We start from the raw sequence: 17324 nt of genomic DNA, 5'->3' as shown, positions 1-17324 counted from the left end.
CAAGTGTGAGCATGCCTTCATTCTGATCTGCCCATCAGGACATGAAGGTGATCTGTTGGTCCCAAGTACTTAAAGTTTTTCATAGATAATCATAGTTACAAATTTACATGCATCACTTATTAAAAAAGTCAACTTTATGCTGCACTAGAAATTTACATTAATATACTCTTATAGTAATTTAATTAAATACTCATTACTAAGTACTACATCTAAATAGTGTGACTTGTACAAAACTGAATTTGGAACTATTCAGAAACTGCAGCAGAATAAAAGTATTTCCTTACAAAATCCTGCTAAATCAGCATACTCCTATGGAAATGTCTATTACTACCCATTATCTGATCCCAAAGGAAAAGCTCAGAGAAATTGTTATTAAGTTTTGAACCCAATGCTGTTATAATATTTAGTATCAGGGGAATACTCTGAACTCTACTCCTTATTTTGCTTTGGAGATACCACCTAAAGGAACTGTTGCATTTTTTTTATTGTATCAAATAGTGAAATACTGCACATTTTTCAGTTTCCCTTAAGCAGTACGTTCCATTAAAACAATTAATACATTTTTCCTTCATCAATTCACATTTGTCATAATTTGCACATGGGTTGTCATGTTCTACATCACAATTGTTTCCATTTCTATATTGCAAACCAATAGGGAATGATGAAATTAATTTACTAAATTGTTAAACTATGGTTTACATGAGAAAGTAACTGACCTTGCAAACCTCCAGTACCAACAAACTGTTTGTTTTGAAGTTCTGGCATGTCTAAAATTAGCTGTTAGAGAATTACAGGGTTTGAGCAATAAGTGCTGTGCCAGGCACTTTGGCATGCTAAGAAACAACACTTAATATCAAAAGAGGCTAAGTAACTAGCACCTTAAAAAAATAATAATTCTTCAATGTTTATTGTAATAAATGTGCTGGAGATTTTCACTTCAGCTGCAGTTGACAACAATAACAAGGTCATCCTGACCACGGGAAAACTGATTTTATTTCTCTCCAGTTCTTCAGCCTAATGGCTTCATAGGCAAGAACTGGCTACACAGTCACTGCAGGGAAGAGAGACCAAAATTTTCAAGGTTACCTCTCTTACATAGAACAACAATATTAATTTCTAGTCAACAGAATGAAAAGCTGCATCTTCCAGTGAATTGCTCCCCTGTGTACCTCTCCAGCAGAATCTGATAATTTAAGCTGTTCCACTGCATTGACTTTCTCTTTGGCAACCAGGAAATTACTACCAACTTCTACTTTAAAAATGTTTCCCATGCCATAGGCTGACCAGGCAAGGATGTCAACCTGACTTACACACAGGAAAGTGTGTTTTGCTTTTAGGAAAGTTAAAGATCTGACTTTAAAAAAAGGTAGCATCAAATCACTTGCTTTGCCCAGCAAATAAACTAAGTCTGTTCATTAAAAATAGCACAGAGGTATCCTTTGGGTTGCTTTTCTCCATTGTAGCATGGCCACTTTAAAGTGGTGAGACAGATTTTGTATTTGGTGTCAGCCACTCCCAGGGCTTTGCAGTGACGTGTGTGGAGGATGAACAGCAGGCACTAATACGAGTATCATGACTCTTTTCAGGCAGTAGGTGAAACCTTGAAGAAAAAGTGGCTCTGTCTTCAAAAAAGTGACCTGACCTTTGCTTTGGTGGGTTTTTACTCTGCAAGAAATAAAAAGCACTGCATGCTTTCCAATGCATCCTTCCTAGCTGATAAACGATTTTGTTCTAGCACTCAGCACAAAAGGACTACATTTTATAAAGACCAATAGCATGCTATTAGTGCTAGCTAATGATAGCTCATGTGTCATACTGGAAACAAGCTTCATAGACCTGGAATATGTCATGTGAATTATGAACAAACACGTAATTGGCCCAGAACCTTTGATATGCTTACCAATTAAATGTAATTCTCATTGAATTTAATATATTTAATTTTACTATGACTTTGCAGTTCTTTGGATATCAAAGGCATCACAAGTCCAGCATGCTTATCATTTATGACACTTCTGCTCTGAGAATTTCTTGCAGCATGCTAAGAACTCTCTGTAGGGTATCTGTGATGTGTTGCACAAGCAAGCTAATCTAATATTGACCTGACCAGTAATAAAACCCATTTAGAACCTGCAGTAGTACGCAATGGTTTTACCTGCAACTGATGAAACGTTCCTGAAACCATCTGTAGTTTGGTATAAACAATAGTCAACCCAGGACAGGGGGTTAACCTGACACAGAATATACTGCTAGTGAAGATAATTCTTTTATATGATGTCTTAGCAAAGAACCCCTTCTGTTAACAGACTTTTAAGGATTTAAATATATTTAAGTCCAGTGTAAAATACTTCTTTTATGGAGCCAGATCCTGCGGTCTTTGCACAGCTAAAACTTCCATGGAAATCAATAGGAGCTTTTAAAGAATAATAATAAGGACCTGCCCAGGGTCACTGGTATATACAGCTCTGCTGTGATGCTTTATATGTAAGCTCCAACCTTCTCTGTCACTTGCAAGAGACAGAGATCAAAATAAGACCAAAGATCAAGATACAGAAACCCATGAGAACTCAAGATGATAAAGAGCCTCATTAAATAAAAAGAATGGCATCAAACAGCATGGCACATAATACTGGTGCACTTTTTATTTGGCTAATTTATAGTAAATAATGTTAAAATATCTTAACCTTGTCCAGAATATTTACAATGCATTAAGAGAAGTTTAAGAAAAGTGAAGTTTAAAAAAAAAAATCCTTACAGTAAGTTCTACAACAATGATAATTTTAGGGAGAGCTGTAGCAATGCGTACGATGGCAGAATTTGGCTCCGTATGTTCTGTTAGCGAAAACCCAGACTGTTTATATGATGTAAATTGCTTTTTAAAATGTTACTAGAGCTATAAACTCTGTGGGTCCAGATTATACATTCAAGTTTCAGGGAGAGTTTGCCTCAGTGAACAACAAGGAACTGTGCTTTATTTGAATACTCTGCTTGATGCTATTTTTAAGAAAAAAACCAGAAAAAACTCATGAGGAGGTATTTTGGGTATAAACTTAGATAACTAAAATTAAATCAACGGGCTGATCCTCCAACCCCTACTGCTCTGGTGATCCTATCCTGCAGAAGGTTGGCACAGGGAAACTTCCAGCAGGCCTTGGCCCAGCAGGAAAGTGCCGGATTCCTGTTGACTTCATTGGGGCAACTCGAACGAGCCACCCGACCACGGCTAGACCCCAACTGCCTCCTTAACCATTGGGTTGACCCACCATTTGTTGTATTATTACTATTATTATTATAATTTTTACTATTTTTAACCAGCGTGTGTGTGTGTTCTGCTTCCAACCGAGCTTCGCTTCCAGGCGCAGGCGCGGCCGGCCTCCCGCCGGGCCGGGTCGGGAGCGCGCGCGGGAGGTGCTCGGAGCCCGCTGCTGACCTGGCGCCATTGTTGGTTTCGCTGTTGTAGGGCAAAGGCGCTAGGGCGGCCGATAAGGCTGTGGCCATGGTGATGAAGGAGATTCCGAGGGAGGAGTCTGCAGAAGAAAAGCCCCTCCTCACTGTGGCATCCCAGGTGGGCAGAGCGCGGGGCTCTGAGGGGGCCGCGGGCGCTGCGCGAGTCCCCAGCCCCACTGGGTGACCCATCCCGCGCCAGCGGCATCCCGCTGCTTCACTGAGGGGGGAAAATAGCCCGGGGTGAATGTTGGGGGTTTAGATGGTTTGACGTGAAAATTTAAACAAAAATGCATTTTTCCCCCCAGTCCAGTTACCAGAAAGTTTTTTAAAGCTAGTTTAAAATCTCGGTTCTAATTCATGCCATCAATTGTCACGCCATAAATACTCATTTGCGATTCATGTATAAAATATTCCCATTCAGTGCATATGTAAAATAAGAAACGCAGTTCACAGTAGTGTCATTTCCAATATCTCAGATCCCATTCCTAAGCTCTCACTGGGGTTCTGCTCCTGGTCTGGATCAGAATATGTGACTTGGCACATCTCATTGCTTTCATTTCTACACCTTCAATCAAAGGAAGGACGTACGTCCCCTCACCAAACTTTACACATACCTTGGAGTAGCCACCAAGTATTTGGTGGTTCCATTAGTTTCTTAAAGACAGTGACTGAACACTACTGTAAACCACAGCACTCCTGTTATGAGAGTGGATTTTATTCCCTCATGTTGCTCACTTACTTGAATTTGTTCCCCAGGCAAGTGCATTTAGCTTACTGCCGGTGTTTACTGCACACAAATACTTCCAGCTCATCAGGAATGGAAATTGCTGGAAGCTAGTTTTACATGAGAGCCTTAAACGAAATCCACAGTCCTGATTTATTCCTGTCATGATTTAGGATAACAGCTACTGTATTTTAGAAAGTTCTAAGATGCACACACACCAGCACGTACTGCTCTAGCAGAGCATCGCAGATATGCTGCACTAATACACATTCTAGAAATACCATCTACTAATTTGGAAACCAGGTCTGGCACTTCCTCCTCAGCCCCTGTTGAACACCAGGTTTTGTTCATGGTGAACTCCAATGTCTATGAAGGAATTGCACAGAGGAAAAAGATGCTCTGTTTAAGGCTTCATTTCTAATTCTCCATTAAGTGATTAACAAAGTAATTAGAAACCCACATAAAATGCCACCCCCTCTCAACCTCTCAATCTTCACTGCACCCCAAAAAAGATTGACATGCAAAAACTTCCATTGGCTTCAACAGGGCCAGGAGTTCAGCCTGGGTTCATTAAATGTTTAACACACCATTTGTAGTGGCTGTCTGTCAGTCTCCTCAGCAATAGTCTATGATAAATTTATAAGTAAAATGCTTGTGTCTGTTAGTCAGTGTAATTTCTTCCACTAAACACAAATACCTACTTCCCTGCTATGCACCAAAGGGGTGCAGAAGCCAAAAGGAAGCAGAATCAAGTGAAAAAGTGAGTATTTTCCATAGCCATCTCTGCATCATGTATGTGTGATGTGCAGTTGTACCACCACGTTGCATCCATCGTTTGTCCCCTAACTGTGGCTGAAGTGTTGGTTTGAGAAGCTGTCCCTGCAGTGTGTCCGTGTGAACCCCTCATCCCCACCATCCTCGCAGGAAAACGCTCTGCTGTGCCAACCATCCCCATCCCAGTGTCTGTGTCTGCTCCTTACATGATGAAACAGATGGATGTGGTTGCTGCTCATGGGGGGGAACAAATTCCAGATTGACTGCAGACTTCCCAAGCCAGAACGGTCAGGAGAGCGGGGGGGGGAACAAATTCTAGATTGACTGCAAACTTCCCAAGCCAGAAGGGCCAGGAGAGTAAAGCCTGGTTTTTCCAAAGGTCCCACCACCAACCAAACCCAGCGTGGGCAGGTCCACATCTTAGGGAGTCATTTAATGCATTAGGTGCCCATGCTGCTCCAACATTTCAGCTACCCAAGCAAAAAACCTGCAACTGAAATGCAAGGATCAAGCCCAGACAGAGCACTGGCTTTTCCAAGAGAAAAAACGAGTGAAATCCCCCATCTCCAAAATCCTTGATGAAAGAAGGATTAATCATGTCTGGCTGTAGAGACAGACTCCGCAGGAAGCATAATTGGAATCTGATAAACAAAGAGTCTCTAAATCTGCTTTTTGATAATGTACATGCGCCCCTGAATTTGTAATTCAGCATATGTTTCTTTGCTCTGTTCATCTGGAAAGTGGTAAAAACATATCCAGCACAGAACAAGACAGATAAATAGTCCCATTTTATTGTAATGCTCCCAGCAAAATCCCAGCTTTTAAAATATGACACCTATTTTTTGAATAAACACTGTGAATTAAATTTAAATTATGTTTCCAATTCACAGATTATTTTATACCATCAGATATGGTTTTATATCATCACAACTAGAGGCAAATCTTCAAATAACATGAACCAAAAATGTACTGCAGACTCCTGTGGGGCTGTGGCAGTATATGGCAACTGGGAATCTCAATCAGCATTCCAGCAGTAATGAGTGTACTACAGCAGGCAGAGGAGTATTCCTGGTAATTGAATGGACCTTTCGGGATCTATTTTTTGTAATCCTGTCTTCCTGTCTCAATTACCTTCTATAAAAGTCACTTTCTTCACACTTACTGGTGTGAAAAAGGATTCAGTAGTTGCCAAATTTAATACTTTAAGCACCAAGAGACTGATCTTTCAATTCTAATAGGGTTTTGTAGAATATTACTCTATCCATGTTGCTGTCTCCCTTTATCTTTTAAAAGATAATTCATAAGAGACTGGGACAAATGAAAAGTAGAAAATTTTTTCATATTTTTTCATATGATCCTAGAAAATGTGTAAGAAAGCTTGATGGAGGTTCAAAGATTACCTGAATATTAAGCTATGAACCAATTACTTTTACCTGAAGCAGAGAAATAATTTATAAAAATTATGCATAAATTTGGTTTTAATTGCAAAATAAAATTTTTGTTTAACCTCCACACAACTTATTTGCATTTGTCAGGAGAAAAAAATCCTGCTTCAGAATTACTTCCTAATGAGAAATTTAAACCTAAATATGCCCTGAAGTCAAAGTTTAATTGTGCAGTCAGCCATGAAATTCTCAATTTACCACAGGTCAGTGAACTTCAAAGGATCTGATTCAATCACATACTTCGACCCAGACTTATACTTTAAAATATGATTAACTGCTTTATTGAGCAGTAAAAATGTTCATGCTTAAATGTTTTGCCAGCGCAAACAAAAGAAATCTCACAGAGTCACCAGAGTTATTTGTCCCAGATCCATCAAACCTAATTTAGGTTCCTTATTAGAGTACAGAGGTTGGAAAGATACCCATGGTAGGATCCCTACAAAACCAAAAGAGAGAAAGAAGAACTGCAGCGTGGGGATTCATGTCCATGAAAGTCCTGTGGCAAATATACTCTGGAATTATATAAACAATGAAAACTTCACCAATAGGAATAGGAAAAGGAAAAGCCAAGTTTATCTTGAAAGCCATTCCCCACTTCTACTCTTAACTGGAAAATAGAGGAGGTGCCTACTTAGAATTTATGGGACCCACACAGACTCTGCTCAGAGCACAGTTTTGATCTCGAGCACTTATCATTTAAAAAGTTAGCCCACAAAACACTTAGGGTTTAGAATTTGAATTGGAAAGAAGAAATTTAAAAAGCTGGAATTGCATTATAAGAAACGCACTGAAATTCATCCTCCCCTGTGAAAAATGCAGGCTACAGCACATGTCAGAGAAAGAGATATGTTTCATGACTACCCCCCAATTAACTCCACCAGATGCTTAAGGCTTTTTTAATGGTCTATAAGGTATTAGTTAGTATTCAAGGTAGGAATTATTATTTTTTCTAAGGGAACTTCATTTGCATGCCAATACTTAGTTGATCTAAGCACATTTATATTTGCTTAAGGGCTTGTGAAAAAAATAGTCCAACATTTCCACTGCCTAAATTCCACTGTTTTGGTGTTTTGGTTTTCATTTGCTTTTTTTGTATGTTTGTTTGTATGTATATATGTATGTATGTACTTATTTACTTATTTTGGCAGTGGTGTTATATTTCTGCTTAGGTTTAGTTGTTTGGGTTTTTTTTTTTCTTGCTTGCTTTGTTAGGCTTTTCTTATATTTGTTTTGTTCTGGGGCTTTTTTGTGGGTTTTGGTGGGTTGTTTGGGGTTTTTTAAGTCTCTGACAGGAGATTTTTAAATGCTTCCATTCCATTTTATAAAGGAAACAGATTAAAGATAGCTAATATTCAGCTCCCAATGTTGTTAGGAGATTTTCTGATGTGTGTATCAAGGGCTCACTACATGAATTTGATTGCATAATCACAGTTTTCCATATAAACTTTGCAGTCCCATTTGAATCAATCATGTTCATTCTAAGCTTCTTAGCATTAGGCTTGCACTGACTTCCAGCCCACTCCATCAATGTGTTCTCAATAAGATTAAAGCAGAATGGTGGGATGTTTCTGTGGATGTAATTAGCTTCCCTTCTCTTTTACACCAACCTAAACCAGAATTCACTCTGTTTTAAGTCAAATACGTTCAGGTAAGAAGGCAAAAATCATGCCAGTTTTAATTATTGTCATTATCAGAGTCTGGAGTGCAAGAATCCATTGTACATTCCAATCTGCCTTCTGAGAATGGTGGCAATTTCCTCACTGATCTTAGGATAACTAGGCTTGAGATCCTATTTTTTTTTAATGCTTTTTAAAGGATTAATGATAAATTTATTAGCAGTGTGTTCTATACATCTCAAATCTGATTTTTACAAAAGCTTTGAGTACTTTATCAGGGAACACATCCTCAGTCCTTCTGATAACTCTTTTTCATCTATTATTAGGACAGGGTAAATACATGAAGAGCAAAAAAAAGAAATACAAAAAGAAATAAATGCATGCTTAGCAGTGCAAATATTAATTGATTCTTTACCTCTAAGTTAAATATTGCTCAGCATTTATTGCTTTTACGGCCGTATGCATAATTTCAGCAGGAATATTCTCATGAGTATAATAAGACTGCCTTGACAATATGCTTAAATGTCATAAATTGGCTGCTCTCCTAAAGTTATGTAGATCTCTCTGTCACATAAATTAAATACATTTTTCACAAAATTACAATTTTAATTTGAAATTACCATAGGAATTGATGGTGTATTTTTTTAATAAAGTTAAAGAATTACCCATACCATTTCATACACTGTAAAGTTCCTTACTATTCCTTAAGGACAGAAAGATTGGACAAACTTTTTTTTTTAATAATATAATAATATTTTTGTGAATAATATAATAAAATATTATATTATATTGTATAATATAATAATAGAATAATAGAATAATAGAATAATATAACCAGTTTAGCTCTGGTTTTTATATTAAGTAATAGCAGTTACTTTTCAGAAACTTCTTGGCTCTTCATTTATTAATACTCCAAGTATGAATACACTGCCCTGTTAAAGAGTTGCAAACCATGTGCTACAGTTCTAGATTCACTGAACTTGCTGTTTTTTCAGTGAAACTGCTCTACTGAATTGCAATTCACTAACAGCTTATGAGTTTCCAGCTGTCCAATCTGCTGAAAACATCCCAAAACAGCAGACATGCCATGACAGGGAAAGGCCATTTAACAAGAAATTCTGATTTGGTTGCTATGACCAGACTCAGCAGCACATCCAAAAACACAGCCTAACTCTAGATATGCTGCAGAACTTTGTTTGAGAAGAAAAATCCACAGAGAGAACAAGAAAAAAAAATCCATGTGGTTTTCGAGCAATTACAGCCCATATGCAAAAATGTAGCAGGGATCTCAAATTATCTGTGATGATGACAAAATGTTGTCTTTGATCACTGCTGTAGATCTTCAGCCTAAATAATGACATGGGGCAGGGGAGAGGCTAAACCAGAAATCACCAGGTAACACCACAAAGAAAACTCATGGCCAAATGATAAATAAAATCTTCTAACACCCAGGTGGGAGAGGCACTCCATGTTTGAGAACAGCTTCCTTTAACCTAAAGAAGTGCACGGAGCATGCAGGCATGAGTGCAACCAGCAGATTTACAATAAATCACATTTCTGTGTGGGTAAAGGCCAAACTGCCAGTCACAGTTAAAATGTGACAAAAGTGACTTTCCTCCTCTTCCCCCACGGCTCTGGTCCAGCAGGACAGTCAAGCACGTGCTTAACCTTGGGTTTTGCAGGGCGTGTTTAAGTGCTTAGCTGGAGCCAGGCCAAAATGCAGGAGCCAGACACAGCTCCCATGTTAAACCTCCTTTCACCAGACCAGGCTGAACAGAGGGAAGGGGATATTGAGCTGTGAGATGTTTAATTTTACAACAATACACACAGATCAGCGCGTAGAAACACAGGCAGGGTGTTGGTGTGACACAGAGATCACAAGAGTTGTCACCCGGCAGTGCAACTGCTCTTTATGGGGATGCAACATAAACAAAAGGTTTTAAACAACACAGCTGGCACATGAATTCAAATATCCAATGCAGGGTCTGCAGCAACACTCCCACAGCTTCTCTGACTTCACACAAACCCTGACAGCTGGGGTGACTTGGCGTGTGTGATCTCAGGTAAGAAATTGTCACCTCCGACTCTCACCCACACCTCCTGCCTAGCAGGAGAGCATTGGTTATCACCTGGCGGGCAGGGCTGGCCTGCAGAGAGCTCTTTGCAGGAGGGTGCAGTGAACTCATCCCAGTTTTAGAGCTTCCCACAGTTCAGGTGAGGCAGAATTCAGCTATACCCTGTGCCACTTTAATAGATTCCCTCCTCTGGTGAAAACCAGACATTTGGCTCTCATGCCAGCTTCGTTGGGACATACATCCATAGCAGAGTGACAGAGAACAATTAATGTATCACTCTGGCACAAGGATGGGGCAAAAAGCGCCAAGAAGTAATCACGCTTACTACACAAGAGTAAATAAAGTGTGAAGCAGTAATTTTTGTGAAATCTTTATAAGCACACTATAAAAGAGAGCAAAGAAGAAAAACAAAATTAATGCAATTTAACTTTTATCATGAGACTGCTCAGTTTCCCAGGAGTTCCCTCTCCAAACACCTCTCTGCAACCAGGAAAGGAGTTCTTCCAGTTCTTATCCTGCCAAGATAATGATCCACAGACATGACTGTCAGGCCAATACTTCCAGTTATGCTCTAGAAAACAATAACCTACATTCTTAGTTGGGGTTCCCATTTATCAGTTTTTAGAAAGAGTCAGGTAGTAGAAATCAGCTGATTTGTTTCCTCCAATTGATTTGATTTCCTCCTCCTGTGTGAGTGCCACCAAAGTGCCAGGTGTCTGTCAGGAAACCATTGCTGTGCATCATAAAAACAATTAGTGATTGAAATTAGCTGGTGTCTCTGCCTAAGCACAGCACTTAAAAGCTGCTGGAGTCAATCTGACTCTTGTACCTGTTTTTCAAGCGTCACCCAAAGAGCAGACAAGTTCAAATATAGCATTTTTCCAGTAGAAAACCTGAGTTCAATGTTTCCTGCCTTCTCCCACGCCTGTGGCCACGTGTTCATTTTCACTCTGAGCCCTCTGGAGCAGCTCCTGGCACCGAGGCAGCCCTGCCTCCCTCTCACCACACCGAGGGGCACAACAGGAAAAAGTCCCAGTGCCCAGGAGCAGCCTTGGTGCTGAACTGCACTGGGGATTACCCAGCAGTAGTTTGGGATTTCCTAAATTAGTGCCGTGAGTAATTCAATCAGGCTCAGGCAACAAAATGGATCCAATCCAAAATTCAATCCAACTCACTTCAGTAGCAAATTACATCTAAATTTTAGATGCTTTTTGAGGCAGTCCTTCTAAAATAAATCCCATATATAGCAGGGGGAAAGCTAGGTGCCTTTGAGAGCCTCCTGAGGGACAGCCTAAATTGGGCAGACACAATCTCCCTCCGGAGTAGCTTTTCTAGGCATTTATCTCTCCCTATTGAACATGGAGGGAATTTAGGCACTTAATTTAAGAGAACTAGTTCACTCTGTGCTCAAAACATAGGTGCTAATTAGCTGCCCATGCCTGACTGGAAACCCTCCCAATTTAGTGTCTAAATAATTTATCCTAAAGACTAGCATTATGTTATGCCCTAGTAAAATTAAAAAAAAAAAAACAAACCAGCAGGCTTTGTGCACTGCAAACAGATCAAGATCAGGAATGAAGTAGGAGGGAATATGAAAGGGGATGGAGGGACCATACCTTAGTTACTGCTAAATGATCCTTGCTTTGCATATTTTGAAGCAGTGGGGCTGATATCAGACACTTGTGACTCTCCTAGTATCTCTCCCAAAGCACCCAAAAGCTCCACTTACATGCTTTTTGGAATGAAAAATTACAGTAGCAGTATTGGGGTAAGAAAACCACCTTTTTCTGCTGTGCTGCTCCCAGAAGACTCGTTTGAATTTAGGAGTATCTTACACTATGGATGTGTCTTCAGATGTGTTGGTAGTAGGAAATATCAGCCTCCACAGATTTCACATATCCCTCAATTAAAGGAGTGTGTGGGCTTCTTCTTTAATTAAAGTGAATCTTATAGAGAGAATTTAAGTTCCTAGAGACATTATGAGAATTTATGGCGCCCACTGGCTAAATTAGTACTGAGATATCCCCATTTTCCCAGGCTGAGTCTGCACCTCTTGGCATGTGTACAGATATTGGGCACATAAATCCAGTGTGGGATCAGCTCCTGCCCCCAGTGCTGCTTCTCCAACACCCAGGAATGCTGGGTCACTTCCCTAATTTCACTTTGCTCCCCTCATCTGCAACACAGAGATAATACTCCTCAGCTCTGTGGTGGTGCCAGGCTTGATTCATGAATGTTTTAAGGCATTCTGTGATTTTTAGCCTGAAAGGTGCTTGAGAACCATAAATTATTGGTTTAATATAGATCATAGTTTTCATCTCATAAATCTTTTATGTACTACTCCAAATTCATGCCTGATATAACTCTAATAACTTGTGCAGTATTAAGCAAGGGATAAATTTGGTACAGTATATGAGGCAGTAAAATGAAATTCCAAGTGTGAGACCAAGGACTTAACAAGTGGCATTTCTTACAGAGTAATGTCAGAAACCTACCCCACTGCCCACTTCTCTATGGAAAAATATCATCTCATGGCACTCTGACTTGTTAAGTCTTAATTCATCATTAAATGTCTGCTTCACATCAAAATAGAATTTTTCTGATATTTTCTATTGCTACACATAGGTAGTTTGTGTTATTGAGAATTAGTAGATGTGGTCATGTTTTGCAATCTGTTTTAACAAAAATATTTGAGTTGAAAGCAGATTATTTTTCACAGGAAGAAAACTTTAAATAAGATATTCCTACAGCTTCTAGTCCTTAGCCATGGGAGGATAGGACCCAGGACCAGGAGGGATCCACTGGGTCACAGTCACATCATAAACAGTGATGTAGAAGGCTTGGAAAAAGCCATTTTAAATGGTTGGGCATTTTGCCCCCCTGCAGTAAGAAAAAAATAGTGTTCATAGAGTTCAGTGCTGGGATAGTTCAGTTCCTTTAATTCCCAGACCAGATGTTCTCATGCCCAGTTTAGAACTCTGTTATTGGGCCAGCATTTCCCTATAGCTGAAATAACTTTGCTCCTCCAGTGTCATCTGACCAATCCCCCTTTATGTGTACATGAAGAATAACTGCAGTCCTACTCAACCTTCATTTTGTTAACCTAAGAAAGCCAAACTCTTATAGTCTTCTTTTAGCATGTAATAAATCTAATGAACACAAGAAAGAAAATTCTAAAGACATAATAACCATCTTTGAAAAGGAAAAAAAAAAATTCTCAGACCTCATACTTCAGTTAGACCTTGGTAAAATTCAGCTCTTTATTAAGTCTTGTCTCCTTCCTCTCCATCACTCTGATTCTTAACATTATTTCTGGTCTTCCCAGAGTTTATCCTCTGACCTCTGCAGCAGGTTTGGGCAATAAACTGCCTTTCCAGCTGTCTTCAGATTTTCTATTCTTCACTGTCTGCAATGAGTGAGCTTGGGTACCTTGGTTCTCATAACCTTTCTTCATTTCATCCTTCCCCCATTCTTTCCAATTGAAGAAAATTTCCATGGAATATAATGGGAAACTTGATAAGCATCTGACTCTTATGTGATAATGTACCCTATTGATAGTCTTACAGACACAGAAACAGAATATTTCCTATGAAGTTTTTACATTTTCAATGATTCTTACAGAACCTCTTCTTTTTTCCCTCCTGCCCCTCTCCAAATGGTCTAGGACTTTTCTTTATGCCGTGTAAATTCAGAAAGAAAAATATATACAAGCAGCTTTTGCTGACATCGGGATAAAATTTTAAAATACTAAAATTAGTTTGGAAAAAGACTCAACTCTTAATTTAAGGCATCCACATGTTTTTCAAAATAGTCATGAGTAAGTATTGTCACCAAATCATAGAAGGAAAAATTAGGTCTGTTTAAGTCCTAAATATAATCATTAGGTAAATTTGTAGACCTGGGGATAATGGAAATCAGAGGTGTGCAGTTGATATAAATGCAATTTCCAGTTAAGTGTTGAGATTTGCCAAATTAAGCAGGTGCCTTCTGTGCTTTGAATGAGACAGCAGCCTGGACAGGCCACCCAGAGCTAAGCCCCCCATGATGAATTCCCTGGTGAGCTGCATCTGCAGTCTGGGTTTAGCACCCTTGGAGTCTGGGCCAGCATCACTGCCACATTTCTGAATTCAGATGCCACATTTGCAGGTTGTGCTGCACGCAGCTGGGCAGGCACTCACCCACCTGCCTCCCATGGAAATGGTGTGTCAGTGCAGAGCTCTGAGCCCTGGGCACATGCAGGTGTGCAAGACTTGCAGCACAGCAAGTCAGTGTTGGGTATCAGATTAAATGCTTGATCCATCAAAATAGTGGGCTTGTTTTTTCAACAGCTCCAGTACTTTGCTGCAGCTTTGCAATACAGAAATCAAGTACTGAACAGCAGTGAATCTAATCTGGTTTGCTGTAATAACTTTAGAGATAATCCTGCTGCTGGAGTAGCTCAGAGCCAGTATTTAACAAACATGAGGGTGAGTAAATATCCTTTTTGGCCAGTTTTAGTCCATGTTATCTTCCTAAATTTAAAAATTTTAACATATCTGAGAGAAAATTTTGAAAATTCAACCATGGAAAAAGAGTTAGAACAGAAGGTTGAGAAGAAGGTGGAGAGGATAAAATAAAGCTGAAAGACCTCCAGACAAAAGCAACAGTGGGAAAACATATTTTTCAGATAAAGAAATCAAGGTACTAAGATAAAGTAAGTGCAGGGCACACCATCAGACATCCCCCCAGCTCAGCTTAATCCTCTAATCAGAGAAAGATGGCAAAGAGGAGACTTTTATTTCTGAGATTTGTATGGTTTTATCTTTTTAATTCTGATGCATTAAATAGACTGTAATACAGAGATTTCTGTCAGGTAGCAGAACACCAGTGCATTCATCCAATTTTAAATGGAAAACTGCTCATAAATAAAAAGCATTTTATGGGTCTTCCCACAGTTAGAACTCATGCAGGAAGTTCATACACTCACCAGGCTCCATCCACTGTCATTCACACATCATTTTATGGCACAGAAGTGTTTCCTGTCTCAGCAGGTTATTGTTTAGTGGGCTAATGCTTATTTATGCTTATAATGCAAGACGAAATTGTTGTTCTGTGGGGAAGCATGATACTTCTGGAAAGGGAAAAAAAAGGGCTCTTCTAAAAAAATTTTTAAAAATAATGAAAAAAGCCCTACTTAGCCTCCTGGTGATAGAGAAGGGCAACTTCACCATGGATTTGAAGGGAGCTGCATCAGGCCCTGTAACTTTAGCCCTATAAGCAATAGTATGCAATAACTGCTAAGGAAAAATCATCTTGCTGCTTTATTTTTTTGTGTGATTTTTTAAACTGCAATATAATTTTGCCCCAAAACAGTAACTAAACCTTATTTTGTTTTATTTTAATCCCAGTGCTATTTGTGCATCATCTAATTGCAATATCTTACTCTCACAATTAAAAATAAAGCACATGATATTGTGAGAATATGTTTTATTTCTGTAAATTCTGCATCCCAAGAACACTCTGTGACCTGGGGTTCTTTGTTGCTAGCTGGTGAATGAGCAGCAGGAGAGCAGACCCCTCCTGAGCCCCTCCATTGATGACTTTCTCTGTGAAACTAAGCCAGAAGCTGTTGCAAGGCCTGTAACATCGAATACAGCAGGTAAACAACATTCTTTACTATCCCTCACTAGAGAAAAATAGCTTTAGTTTTAGCTTCACTATGGAACATTTTTGTCAAGTGATTTCTTGGTTTGTTAATGTGTGCACAAAATCACAAGCTGGCAAATTAAAATTGTAAAATTGTAATTGCCTGACCTGTTAGAAGAAAAACTTAGTTCACTACATTTTAGGGGAAATCTGATGTGATTCAAATCACATCAATTCCAGCAGATCTTTGGGGCTGAAATTAATGCAATTTGTTTAAGACTCACAGGATGTACACATCAGACTGAATCAATTCTCTGTATTTGCTTTTGCAAAATTTTAACCTATGGGAAAACCCACATTTAGTCTGGTTTTAATGAAACACTTTCCTTACTCTAGAAAGATAATTTTTTTTAAATGAAATCTTGGATGAGCTGTCAGAGAGAAAAAGGGGGGAGGTATCAGAACACTTTACCCAGGCTGAGTTCAGACACTTTGTTAGTGAAAGGATCTCATACATTTCTTACCTCCTTTGTGTTGTAACGAGGCAGTAGAGACAGTAATAACATCTAAGAGCGAATCCTGAAAACCTTTTGAATATACTGAATTCTATTTGAAGTATATTGTCCTTTGGAAGTATTTTTAGAAATCAGCCCACTCCTACTCGGTATCTGTGCAGAGGGAATCGATGCTGTTGAGCAGATCAGCTGAGACAACATCAGCACTGCTCTGCTGGGCTCTCTTGCTGTCTCATGAAAGGACTTGGCTTGTTAGAAACCATTTAATTAAAATTTATATCCATGCAAATTATTAAATGAATAATTGACAGCTGAGTGATTATCTGCACATCTAATTATTGTGTCTAAAGCAGCATGCAAGTTCTAGTACAAAAGCTGAAGTACTGAATTAGATAACAATTGTAAGTAATATTTTTTTCCCTTTAAAAGAATAGCTGAAGATATTACAGGGATGAATAGAGCTATTTCAAATTGTTTAAGAATGGTGGTTTTTTTTGTTTTTTTTTTTAATTTACCTGTAAATTTTACACCTGCCTTGACTATCTATCAGATTGGGGTGGAGGTGTCAATTAGATTTATTTAATGATAAAATTTAAAAAAAAATTCTATGAAGACTGATGAAATTCAGTGATTTCCAAGAACACAGATAAAGCACTGCAAGAGGTAATGCAAATTGATCTGTCAAAAACACCTGCCCTGTAACACGATGATAAAAAAGGAGTTTTTCTACCTTTTACATGCTAAAGAATTGTGAATGTTGCTCTTTAGTCAAATTTTAAAAGAGGAGCTGAAATTGAACATTTCTTTCATACTGAGACAGTCCTTAATAGAAATGGCATTAGACTTTATATCCAGTATTTATGGCCCAAAGGACAAACACCAACAGTAGTAGAAAACATTAATAAATATCTTCACTCCTTTTTGACCCAGGTCCACCCTGGGAGTTATTCCCAAATGGATTGTGGCACAACAGCACTGCCCTAAGCAGCTGTTTCCAGGACTTAAAAAATCTAAGATTAAAGCAAATCTTATCTAAAAGCTCAATTGAACAGGGAACCCTCACAAAGGAGGAAAACCTGTGAAGGCTCCAGCCATAAAGCCTCAGA

At 38.9% G+C, this 17324-nt stretch overlaps 1 protein-coding gene across 2 annotated transcripts in view; it reads left to right on the top strand.

The window, feature by feature from the left end:
* PEX5L (peroxisomal biogenesis factor 5 like) overlaps positions 1–17324 on the top strand; it is a 100123-nt gene that overhangs the window by 61395 nt on the left and 21404 nt on the right. The window contains exons 3-6 of one of the 2 annotated variants that reach the window (XM_041467753.1): positions 1587–1652; positions 3458–3562; positions 4890–4928; positions 15605–15716. In XM_041467753.1, the coding sequence (XP_041323687.1) occupies positions 1587–1652; positions 3458–3562; positions 4890–4928; positions 15605–15716 (322 nt within the window). The remainder of the gene's footprint in view (positions 1–1586; positions 1653–3457; positions 3563–4889; positions 4929–15604; positions 15717–17324) is intronic. The other variant, XM_041467754.1, reaches the window with a different exon arrangement.

This window comes from Pyrgilauda ruficollis, unplaced genomic scaffold (assembly GCF_017590135.1).
Source record: "Pyrgilauda ruficollis isolate IOZ18807 unplaced genomic scaffold, ASM1759013v1 scaffold21, whole genome shotgun sequence".
NCBI lineage: Eukaryota > Metazoa > Chordata > Aves > Passeriformes > Passeridae > Pyrgilauda > Pyrgilauda ruficollis.
This window is presented reverse-complemented; position numbering and strand designations above follow the sequence as displayed.